The sequence below is a fragment of the Petaurus breviceps genome, unplaced genomic scaffold, assembly GCF_028583685.1.
Source record: "Petaurus breviceps papuanus isolate PSGF00001 unplaced genomic scaffold, PetGlider_PUasm1.0 177, whole genome shotgun sequence".
NCBI classification, from domain to species: domain Eukaryota; kingdom Metazoa; phylum Chordata; class Mammalia; order Diprotodontia; family Petauridae; genus Petaurus; species Petaurus breviceps.
In genome coordinates this window covers 5,951,774-5,964,714 of record NW_027185776.1, presented here as the reverse complement: position 1 = coordinate 5,964,714, position 12,941 = coordinate 5,951,774, and the positions used below count along the sequence as shown (strand labels likewise).

The window sequence follows — 12,941 nt, the reverse complement described above, 5'->3', positions numbered from 1 at the left end:
AGGTGAAATAGTATTTTTTTCACAAAAATAATATAAGATTTTATATTTCTGACCTCATACACAAATTTTTAAACATGTTTAATGAGCTATAAACGATATGCCTATATAGTGTGACATATTTAAAATGTTACAGAAATCAATTAAATAGCTGTCACCTAAAATGTCATTAATATTATTTGCCATTAATACTATATAGTAATATTATATAACAATATATTATGTCATTAATATTGTATATAATACAAAACTTTCATATTTACTTCTTCATATTTTCAGTCTTATTCGTACTATATGAAATCAGATGTTTAAGAAATACCCTTATCAGGGTGGCTAGGTGGCACAGTGAATAGAGCACCAGCCCTGGAGTCAGGAGGACCTGAGTTCAGATCCGACCTTAGACACTTAACAAAAAAAATAGCTGTGTGACCTTGGGCAAGTTACTTAACCCAATTGCCCTACCTTCCCCCCTCCAAAAAGCAAAAAAACACCCTTATCAAGCTTATAAAACTCAGAAAGGTGATTTGGGGCTGGGGAGATTTTGAGAAACATCTTTAAAAGAGACCAGAACCACTAGATGCCTTATTAATAAGCACATCTGGGGATGCCTGTTTTTCTGTGCTCTTGAAAAGCTTTTTCTGGCTCAATGAAAAACCCTGAGAAACAGAGTTTCTGGGTAATTAATAATCAGTTTATTAATTAGACTAGCTGGTGATCAATAAATTGGTCAATGATTTCTCTTAGTAACCAAAGATGACCCATGGAGAGCCTGAAAGCCTTAAATACTTTTTTGAAAGGGAGTGCTACTTGATCATGAGGGCTGTCAAAAATCTTCAACCCTTTGGCTTGACTGATGACCATGCTCAAAGACCGAGGCCCACATTTGATTCTGAATCCACAAAAGTCTTTCCATATGAACTACAAATTCTACATGTTTATAGTGAATTAAAATTGTCATCAGAGCACAATTTTTCCCTTCTATTGGCCATTTTTAAAGAATTATGTGATGTGACTGATTTTGCCTCCAGCAATCTGGACAGAGGACTCCCTCTCCAAGGTTGGTTTTCTGCTTCATGAGCTGGGTCACTTTAAACTCTAAAAGAGGGGTATAGAATTCACCCAGACTGGATTCTGTTTACACTCTAAACAGAAGTTGAGTCTTCTAGTTTGACCAACTTAAAGAGCATGTTCCTTGAGGGCAAGGGCAGCCTCATCAATCAGTTAGTTGTCTTTCAGAGACTAACTTTTTACAGGGGCTGGGCCTTATAAGAGGAAATAAAGGAGAAAAGCCCGGGTCCCAATTTAATAACTGGCTATTAATATTATAACAAAATAATTTTTCTCATTTCTTTTTCTGTAAAATGGTGGGGATTGGGGTAGGAAAGTGTTGATACCCAAGGACCCCTGCAATTCAAAACACATTAAGTATTTGAAGCAAACTTTATTTGCCCTTCATTGCTTCAAAAGTATGAAAAATCCTCAACACTTTGACTTGAATGGTGACCAAATTCAAAAACCCACAGTGACTAGACTTTATTCTGAACCCACAAAAATCTTTCCATCTGAACTACAAGTTCTGTGGGTTTTAGTGGCTTAAAACTGTCATTAGAGCACAGTTTTTTCCTTTTATTATCCATTTTTAAGAATTGGATCTGTGATGTAACTGCTTTCCCCCTCATAACCAGACAAGAACTGAAATATCAATTTGAGCATCATTCTTCCAAATGATTACCTCACTTGATACTTATTTGGAATGCTTTACTTAGAAATAACTTTAGAGTGAGATTACTAGTCAAATAATAAAAGCAGAGTCAGGAAACCCAAGTACTAGTCCCAGCTGTGCTATTAACTGTGAACTAGGGCAGATCACAGGACTCTTTGGACCTTAGTTTGTACCTCAATAAAATGAAGTAGTAGAACTACATAATTTCTAATTACCATGAGCCTAAAAATCCATTAATAATATTCATGGGGTGTTTGTGCCAAGCACCATGGTAGACGATGGTTTTCAAAGATCAAAATGAAAGTGCCCCCCCCCCCCTTCAAGGAAGTTGCATTCTATCAAGGGAGATTATATAAACACAAAGAAGTATAGACAAAAGCATACAGAGTAATTTTGGAAGAGTGGCATTAACAGCTGGAAGGAATCAGTAAAACATTTGTTAAGTGCTTATTATGTGCCAACTTCTAGAGGTACAAAAAGAAGCAAAAGACCCTCAAACACATCATCTAATGGGGGAGACAACATGCAAACATATATGCAAAGCAAGCTATATAGAGGATAATTAGGAAATAATTTAAAAGAAAGAAAGCACTAGAATTAAGAAGGGTTAGGGATGGCTTGCTGTAGAAGGTGGAATTTTAACTGAGACCTAAAGGAAGCCAGGGAAGTCAGGAATAGGAGTGGAGAAGGGAATGTTTCAGTCATGGGGGCCTGTCAAAGAGAATTATCTAGAGCCAAAAGATGAAGCGTATTGTTCCATGGAACCTCCAGGAGTCCAGCGCCATCAGATGGAAGAGTAGCTATTGGGTTGTACAGTATAAAAAGAATGGAAAGTTTGGAGAAGACAGGGTTATAAAAAGGTTAAATGCCAGCCATTATTTTGTATTTGCTCCTGGAGACACTAGGAAGTCACTAGAATTTATTGAATGAGGGGAGAGGGGCACGATGGCACTCATGCAGTAGGAGTTGACATGATCAAATCAAGATATCCTGTAGGAGGTAATATTTGAATTAAGCTTTAAAGGAAACTTGGAGCGTTAAAAGGCAAAGGTGAGGATTGAGTGCGTTCCAGGCATGAGGGATATAGCCTATGCAAGGACAGATAGAATGGAAAAGAGATTGAGGTCATGCATGAGGATTGTGAGACAAAGCTTCAAAGAGGAGGAGGGATATGAGCAAGGCTTTGAGGAATAGGTGGTAGTCAGCATTCCAGGGAAGGAGGACCAGCTGAAGGGAAATAGAAGTATGGAAGAGGTCCCAATAATTGGTTTTCAGACTTCCCAAAATCATAGCAATAAAGGCCCTCCTCTGACATCAAAACACCATTGTGGTTCCTAACATGTTCAGTGCCACTTAAATGTTATGCAAACTGAAAGTTTAGCAAATTGCCAGGCAAGAAAAAAAATCAGTAGACTACATGTACAGCCCCAAGATTTAGATTTTAAATTTAGTTCTAGGCTTTAGTGTTCCCTGAGGTGTTTAGCTCTCTGTGGTGTGCTTAGCATGGAGAAACAAAGATGACGAAGATACAGTTCCTTGCCTTTGAGGTGCCTATAATTTGGTTGGGCAAAAGATGCTCACTCTCAGGAAACAAATTGGAAATAGGCTAACTGGAGATCAAATGCTTGATTGTGACCCCAGATGAAGGCGATGAGAAACATCATTGTGGGCCTGGGGAGCTAAGGATGGATTCGTGGAGGAAGTGGGACCTTAAGTTGGTCTTAAAAGAAATAGTGAATTTGTTTCCCCTGCAAGGATAGTGAGTGTTTCAGGGTAAAGTAGCTAAATGAACCAGTTAAATATAGATACTAAAATGTATTTGTTATTTTTTTCTTTTCTCTTTTAACAAAAAGAAAGGAATGCTTCCTTGCTTTGATGAGATACTCTATATGAAATTTATTGAAGGTCATAGCCAAGAATTACTTGGGATGTAAAGGAACAAGAAGGGTTAAGAGCTGTACTAATGAAGGAAATACCTACACCGTTGGGATCGCAAGATCCATTAAAGCTGTGCTTTTGATTAATGAAATCTGGGGATTTTTTTTCCCTAGGTCTTGGAGATATGGCAGTATCTAATACCATAGGGAGCAATGTATTCGACATCCTTGTAGGACTGGGAATACCATGGGGACTGCAAACCATGGTCATTAATTACGGATCAACTGTATGTATACTTTTCTTACCTTTTAAAAAAATTGAATTGTTTCTTTGCACTGTAAAACCAACTAGAAATAACAAATGATAGGTCAGTTCTCTCTTGGGTGTGAAAAAAACACTCTCCTTCTTCCCACATACCACATACCTGCCCCTAACCCTCCATCTCTTTTTTTCAATAGCATAATTAGTGAAAAAAGCACAGAATTTGAGATGAATTCCAGCTCTGATACCTAATAGCTGTCTGACCTAGAACATTGCAGTTAACTTCTCTGAAACTCAGTTTTCGCATCTATAAATTGTTTCTAAGAATGCACACATTACCTACATGATAGCATTGTTATAAAGAAAGTGCCTTAAGTAAATGTTAAAGCATTATATGAATGATTGGCTGGCTGGCTGGATGGATGGACGGATGGACGGACGGACGGATGGATGGATGGACGGACGGATGGATGGATGGATGGATGGATGGATGGATGGATGGATGGACAAACGGATGGATGGGTGGATGGATGGACGAACGGATGGATGGATGGATGAAAAAGCATTTATTGAGGCAGCTAGGTGGCTCAGTGAGTAGAGCACTAGTCCTGGAGTCAGGAGGACCTGAGGTCAAATTCGACCTCAGACACTTGACACACTTACTAGCCATGTGACTTTGGGCAAGTCAGTTAACTCCAATTAACCTCCAAAAAACAAAAAAAGACCCAAAAAAGAAAAAGCATTTATTAAGTGCTTACTATATGCCAAGCTGTGCTATATAAATGTAAAGAGTTACCATTAGTAGTATAGTTCCCCAGAAAGTGGTGACATGGCTTCCTCAGGCCAGTATAATGACTTTTTGTGGCCTCTGGGTCTTCTTTCCCCCTCCTCTCCACCAGGATGACTGGTTAGGTGTCCCTTTGAAATCTAAATACTGAGGCAGGGTGTAAGTTCAGTAGATGAGGTTCAGAGAAATTCCACCACTTGGGACATGATTTGTAAAAAGACCCCACCCTAACCCCATCTTGCACTCCCCTCTTTCCTTTCCCTCTCTTGCTTCCAGGTTCTAGACAGTGGCTATTCAGGGACATCAGTAACCAAAGTCCATAAAACAGAGCTGAATTATTACTTTTAAGATAATAACTGAGACTCTAAATCACCAGGGCAAGGGAGTAGCAAGAATATTCGAAATCAGAGTCAACAAACAAAAGTGAAGTCCAGTACATGAAGGGCTTTCTCAGAAATAGATCAAGAAATGGTTTTATTGATGTCATACTCAAGCCATAAGCTAACAAGAGCCATGCTGACTTTTAACTACTCTTGCCCACGCCACTGGGTCCGGCCTTGATAATAAGGTCGTGTCCTGGCCCATCTGTGGAGCAAGGATATCTACAGTATTCCCCTGTCAGCTACCTTGACTCCTGGCTCTTACCTCTATTCCCAGCCCTCGCAGCAGCCATTCCTAAGGGTTCACTGAAATATGTTTATCACAGAAAAGGTGAAGAAGTATCTGGCTTACTAAGACTCTTCTTCAATCAATCAGTAAACATTTCTTAAGTACTTACTAGCTCAGGCATTGTGCTAAGGACTGGGGATACAAAAACAAGCAAAAGATAAGGAACTTACAACTCAAGTAATGTATTCTAAAGGCTGCTAGGTAGTGAAATGGACAGAGGATAGAGCCTGGAATCAGGAAGACTCCTATTCCTGCATTCAAATCCAGCCTCAGACATTTATTAGCTCTGTGACCTTGGGCAAGTCACTAGATCCTATTTGCCTCCATTTCCTCATCTGTAAAAAGAGCTGGAAAAGGAAAGGAAATGGCAAACCACTGAAACAAGTCAACAACAAGTCCTGAAGAACATCAATTCAACAGACATTCATAAAAAAACAACTCACATTTCCAGAGTGATTTCAGGTTTACAAATCCCTTTCCTCAAAATAACCTTGCAAAGTGGGTAGTGCAAGTAATGGTATTCCCATTTCACAGATGAGAAAACTGACCTTCAGAGAGGTGAAATGATTTAACTATTTATTAGAATTGCAAAGATAAGCTAGTTCTTGTCCATGTTCCCAGGGAACTTAGAATTGCTTTCCCATCTATCATTACTTGCAGCCCTTCAAGGCAGACAAGGACAGGTATTAATCTCCCCAGAATTACACTACCCAAGCAAATTCCTCTTTTTCTAGTCCAGATCAGTCTGACTGGTGACCTCATAGCTAGGTGCATGCTGGTTAAAGAGAACAGAATTTAAAGCTTCTCTATTTCTATTAGAACCAGTTGTATTTGTTGTTTTTGGTTTTGGTTTTTTTTTTTTATGAGATAGTACTGTCATTGAAAGGCTAATGTAATAAAATGTACATCACTGTCCTCTGGATGAATGGTGGACAATGAATGTAGTTAACTTCTTTGTGTCAGTTTCCTTATCTATAAAATGAGGAAGTACGACTAAAAGATCTCTGTGGTCCTTCCCAGCTGTAAAAATCTGTGAGTGGACCAAGGAGACAATGCAATAATATGGTGGAAAGAGTGTTGGGTTTGGAGTGGGAGAGTCAGGATTCAAGTCCCTGGACATCACTTCCTTTCTCTGGGCCCCAGATTCCTTCTCAGTGAAATGAGAGGGCTGGACAAGGAGACTCCTGAGGCGCTCCTTTCTAATTTCAAAATCCTCAGGTCATATAAGATCTAAAATGTTTAGATTATAGGATGATTTGGGTGCGGCCTTTGGTTGTATTTTCTTCTGCAGTACTGAACAGTCAAGATTAAAGCTGTTTTTCCTTTTGTTTTTCTAGGTAAAGATAAACAGCAAGGGGTTGGTCTATTCAGTTGTTCTATTACTCGGATCTGTTGCTCTTACTGTAAGTTTTTAGAAACTTAAAATAGACTCTTTATGTGCCCTTATATTCACTTCTGGTCTCAGATGAATATTTATATTTGTTTGGCACCACAATAATGTCAAACCAGTGATCATCTTCCCACCAATTCTCAGTAATCCATGGTCATGGGAGTAAAGCTGACTTTTTTTTTTAACTAAATATATGATTTCAATGATATTTTGTTGTTGTTTATTCATTTCAGTCGTGTCCAATTCTCCATGATCTCATTTGGAGTTTTCTTGGCAAAGATACCAAAGTAGTTTGCTGTTTCCTTCTCCAGCTCATTTTGCAAATGAGAAAACTGAGGCAGACAGCATTAAGTGACTTGCCCAGGGTCACACAACTAGTGTCTGAGACATTTTTGAATTCAGGTCTTCCTGACTCCAAACCTAGCACTTTATCCACTGTGCCACCTAGCTGCCCTTCAGTGATATAGGGTGCTCTTTTTGATAAACTTCTATGAATGGCACCTTCTCCATAGTTTATAGTCTTAAGTTGTTTCTGGATCACTGGCATTAATTGATATGTTCAGGATCATACATCTAGTATATGTCAGAGTCAAAACTTGAACTCATGTCTCTCTAACTTGGAGGCCAACTCTCTATCCACTACCATTGCTCCCCTTGGAAGGTAACATGTAGCCGGGCATTGTGGTCCTCACCTGTCGTCCTTGCTACTGGGAAGGCTAAATCTGAAGGATCTCTCAGATCTGAGCCGCAGTAATCTGAAACAGAATACAACAAATCTCCTATGCCAATCATTAGTGGAATTTAGCCCATGAGTGCTGCATTTCCAGTTAACTTTGAGATGTGGGGGATAAGAGAGAAGGAAGGAAGAAGGGGGAGAAAGAGAAAAAAAGATAACAGCAATCCTAAAGAAAGTGACTAGTGGGGGTAAAAAAGGTCCTTGGTGTCAAATTGAGCGTGAAGTTGACTGCAGGGAGGTGAATCTGTCACCTGTAGAAAGGACAAAATAAAATTAAGAAGCAGATAGAAGACTGGAACTGAAATAATTTGTAAACAGGTTTGCCCAGTATAATACAATGGAACACACTATATTAGGTACCTGCTATGTTTTGAAGAGTGTTGTGAGCAACCCTGAGATAGATAGAAAGAATGGATAAAATGCAATCTTTCCTCACCAGGGATCTTCCAACAAAATGCAAACTCCTTGAGGGTAGGCACAGTTGTGCTTTTTATCTTTCAGTCCCCAGCCCCTAACATGGTGCCTTGCACAAAATAGATGCTTTACAAATTATTATTGAATTGAATTGAAGAAGCTTAGGGTTGTACAGCTGTGTCAAAAAATAAGACACCAGCACATCTAATTATAATGCTCAACTAATACACCATTGATGCATTAGAGAGTTATAATATAAAGTACGATGTGAGTACTGAAAGGCAAAATTATTACACATTAGGTAGATTAAGGAAGGCTTCCTAGAGGAGGTGGCATTTAGGTTGGACTTTAAAGACTTGCTAGGAGACAGCTAGTTGATTCAGTGGATAGAGCCCTGGGGCCTGGAGTCAGGAAGACCTGAGTTCAAATCCTGCCTTAGAAACTTACTAGCTGTCTCCTCTTGGACAAGTCACTTAACTTCTGTTTGTCTTAATCCACTGGAGAAGGAAATGGCAAACCACTGCAGTATCTTTAGGGCACCTAGGTGTAGATAGAGTATCAGGCCTAAAGTCAGTAAGACCTGAATTCGAATCCTGCCTGAGACTCTTATTATTTATTGTGTGACCCTGGAAAAGTCACTTAATCCTGTTTGCCTCAATTTTCTCATCTGTAAAATGAGCTGGAGAAGGAAATGGCAAATCACTCTAGCATCTTTGCCAAGAAAACCCCAAATGGGGTCACAGAAAATCAGATCTAACTGAACAACCATAGAAATTCAATAAGCGAAGAAAGGAAGCAGAGGTATTAGTTGTATTTATTAAGTGCTGACTACATGGTGGATACCGAGCTAAGTGCTGAGGACACAGAGAAAGGCAAAAACAGCCCTTGTTGTCAAGCCACTCATAGAATAATCTTTGGAGACAACTTATGTACAAATAAGAGGTAATCAGGAAAGACTGGAAATAATTAACAGAAGGTAGGGACTATTATTTTTTTTTGGAAGGGCTAAGTGACTTGCCCAAAGTCACACAGCTATTAAGTGTCAGGCATCTGAGGCTGACTTTGAACTCAGGTCCTCCTGACTCCAGGGATGGTGTTCTATTCACTGTGCCACCTAGCTGCCCTAGTTGGCACTATTATTAAGAGGAATTAGGAACAGCTTCCCATAGAAGGTGAGATTTTTAGCAGGAACTAGAGGGAAGCCAAGAGGCAGGAATGAAGAAAGACAGCCAACAAAAAGGCCTTGAGTCAGAAAATAAAACATCTTGTGTGAAGAACAGCAAGGAAGCCAGTGTTACTGGATTGCAGAGCACATGATATAGTATCAAGTATAAAAAGACTGGAAAGACGGGGAGGTGCAGGGGGAGGCAGGTTATGAAAGGCTTTGAACACCAGACAGAAGACTTTATATTTGTTTCTGGAGGCAATAGGGAGTCACTGCAGTTTATTGAATAAGGGGATGATGACATGGTCAGAGTATCATTAAGAAGATTATTTTGATGGGGCAGCTAGGTGGCGCAGTGAATAGAGCATCGGCCCTGGAGTCAGGAGGACCTGAGTTCAAATCTGACCTCAGACACTTAACACTTACTAGCTATGTGACTTTGGGCGAGTCAATCCCATTTGCCCTCTAAAAAGCCAAAAAAAAAGGTCATTTTGTCATCTGAATGGAGGATAAACTTAGAAGGTGAGAGTGATGGAGGTGTGGTGCATGTTGAGATAAGGCCAGAAAGGCAGGGTGGCACCAGGTTGCAGAGGGCCTTAAATGTCCATTGTCAGAGGAGAATTAACTTTGCTCAGGAGGTAATAGGGAATCACTGGTGGTTTCTAAGTAGAAGAATGACTCTAAAGATCTAAGATCTAAGCCTCAAAAATACCATTCTAGTTGTTGTGTGTTGGTCCTTCATTTCCAAAGAGGACCATGACATCAGGAAAATGATGACGTGACTTGCAATTGACTTGGATTTAAGTGAGGGAGGGCTATGCAAGGTCACCAGCTTCACTTTCTCCTCCAGAGCCATCTGGGCCCAGTGGCCTTACATTCCTCGGGACGACTGGAAATGACCCAGGATGCAATGGGAGACCCTGACCCTTTTAGGCTAAGACCTTTTCACTTCTGAGTGAGAAGGTATAAATAATGGTTTGGAAGAAGAACAGAGAAGGGAATAAAGAAGGCCTTGTAGGAAGCTAATGCAATAATGTGGGTAATTAGTAGTACTGAGGTCTGTGCTAGGTTGGTGGCAATGGAATTAAAAAAGAGATAATTGATTCAAAAGATGAGAAGGAGACAGCATTAGAAGGACCTGGCAGCCAACTGGTTATGGAAAATGAGAGAGAAATAACCCCAAAATTATAAACATGGGGGACCAAGTAAATAGAGATACAACAGATGTAGTAAAGTCAGAAGTAAAAGCATTTTAGGAGGAAAGATAATGATCTTGGTATTAGTCCCACTTGTACATCCAGATAAAATTATCCTGGAAAAGGCTGGAAATCATGGTTCATATAGCTAAAGCTGGAAGGGACCTCAGAGGCTGTCTAGTCCAACTGTGCATTGGACTTTAGAAGGTAAGCCAAGGCTGAAGTTAGAAATTAAGTCTTGGATCTACATAAAGGCATGTAGAGTTGAAGGCATGATGGCAAATGAGAATTCTAAGGGAGAGAGTATAGAGAAAGAAAAGAAATATATCATGGCCTGACCCTTGAGGGTCACTCACTTTATGAGATTGGAAAGAAAATGAAAAATGAGCAAAAGAGACAAGGAAGAAAGGGTTAAGGAAGCAGGAAAAGTCATAGAGAAGTGTGATTCTATGGAACCAAAGAGCATCCATTATATTAGGTTACGGTGTCAAAAGCCACAGAGGTCAAGAAGGCCAAAGACTGAAAAAAGCCTATTGAATTTGGATATTTGAAGGTGGCTGGTAAATTTTGAACTACTCTTCGAAATTATCTAGTAGTCTGGTTTGTTTAAAGAAATGTACAAGTCACCCACATTCACCATTGGAACATGGTTACTGAACCTTTGGGGTTCTTGTACATTTTCCCTGTGAGTCAATATTTTCATTTGAAATGACTCATAATGAGCCCTCGATTCTTTAAGAGCCCTAACATCTCATTTCTTTGTTTCCAGGTGCTTGGTATCCATCTAAATAAATGGAGACTTGACAAGAAACTTGGCATCTACGTGTTGGTACTCTATGTCGTTTTCTTGTGCTTCTCGATAATGATAGAGTTTAACGTCTTTACTTTTGTCAACTTGCCAATGTGCCAAGAAGATGATTAAAGTAAAGCCACTGCCCCTGGGAGGGAGACCAAGTTGTCCTTGAAACCTCAGGAAGAGGTCATTTTACTTCTCTGAATCTCCATCCCAAAATATGAGCGTCTTTCCTCCGTCACCAGCTAGCAGGCCACCCTTTCACTTGCTGGAAGGAGGAGCAAATGATGACCTTTGGTGGGTTCCAGGAACTTTAAGGCCCCTGAGGTTTTTCTCTCCTCTTTGCAGTTTCCCTCTCAAGGTCGCCTGATGTGTAGGAGAAGGCATAAAAGGAGTCTCCCAGAACACTAAGCCACAGAGTCAAGGAAGGATAGTTAGGGTCTCCTTTTGCACACTACAATGATCAAGGCTAGTGTGTCTCCCTTCCCTTCAGTCTCTGTTATCCCCAACACACAGCATTTGTCTTTCCCTGCCTCTCATTAATGCTTTTGGAAACAAAGCAGTCTTTACTAGTCAGAACTCTCCTTGGCTGCGTTCAAAGTACAAACATTGAATTTAACTGCTGGACTGGGAAGCCAAATTATATTACATGGCATGCACTGTTGAAAACTTTTACTTCCCCCTGGAAAGGCTTGATTTATGGAGGTCTGTGTCATTGGCATGTTGGAGCATTCAGCGATGACATTGAACTTGCCATCAGTTGTCTTGAAATCTTTGAAGAATACGCACAATTCTTACAGCGGAAGATGGGAAAGTGACACCTGCCATCACCTATGATGATGCACTTGGAGCATGAGCTATGAAATATTAAAAAATAACACCTGTGCAGATAATCACAATTGGATATGTCATACCACCCAAAAGGAACATGATAGAAAATGAAAAAAGTCCTGCTTGTGGGAAAGCAAGCCTATGTGTAATATTTTCACTGGCACTAAAAATTTAAGGTAGAGATAGAGAAGACGGTAAAAAAAAAAAAAACTTAAAAAATTTAATTGGGTGCTAACTCAGTAATACAATGGAAATTGTCGAGAATAGCTTAAAAATGTGTTTCTTACATAAACACATTCTGTATCCTCTATATGACAAGTTGCGACATTGATTTGGGTTTATTATTACATTGTTAATACTCTACTATTGAAACTAGGCCATTTGTCAGAACACTTAGTTATTGAGATACTCCACCACTTAATAATACATTTCCAGGCTATGTAAAGCAGTGCCACAATTAGTGAACAATGATAAGGATAGAGAAGTCCTGGCCCATAGATCCCTTCATCTGTATAGGTAAAAGCAACTATTAAAACCATAATTTAAAGATCCAAGTTACTCAGACCTCATGGTATATTGTATGTGAGATGCCAGAAATGGTACATCAATGCAAAATAGATTCAACAGTATAGTTAACATTTTTTTAAAAAACCGCTATGTAGCTCTGAAATAGATATTTAAAGGATTTATTAAAAAATAAACCATTCGAGCTTTCTTTAAAAAAGCACAATTAATTTTCTACATAGATTTTTTTTATTTTTTTAATGTTTATATAGCAAAAGTCTATATAATATTGCTAAATATTTGATGCATTTTTAATATTTGAATATTTTGCACTTAACATGTAATAGGAGCTACCCATAATCATTTCAAGAAAATCATATTTTAAAAGCCTACAAGGAAACAGCTCCTCAGTGAGAAAAAGAATGAGTTTCCACCAGATAAGGAATTCCTGAAGACTTTGATTGCCCTGATCTATAGTTAAGGGTTTTAGGAGTGGTGTAAAGGCAAGACCACATTTTCCTGTGCCTCTTCTGAATTTCAGTAGCCTGAATTTTCATAAGAAGAAGCATTCATATGTTTCTCTCATCAGTTCCATTT

The 12,941-nt window shown here is 39.3% G+C and overlaps 1 protein-coding gene across 1 annotated transcript in view; it reads left to right on the top strand.

Moving 5' to 3' along the window:
• SLC24A4 (solute carrier family 24 member 4) overlaps positions 1 to 12,387 on the top strand; it is a 285,532-nt gene extending 273,145 nt beyond the window's left edge. The window contains exons 15-17 of the mRNA XM_069086048.1: positions 3,772 to 3,884; positions 6,653 to 6,718; positions 10,986 to 12,387. Coding sequence (XP_068942149.1) covers positions 3,772 to 3,884; positions 6,653 to 6,718; positions 10,986 to 11,138 — 332 coding nt within the window. The 3' untranslated portion in view covers positions 11,139 to 12,387. The remainder of the gene's footprint in view (positions 1 to 3,771; positions 3,885 to 6,652; positions 6,719 to 10,985) is intronic.
• Positions 12,388 to 12,941: the final 554 nt, after the last annotated feature.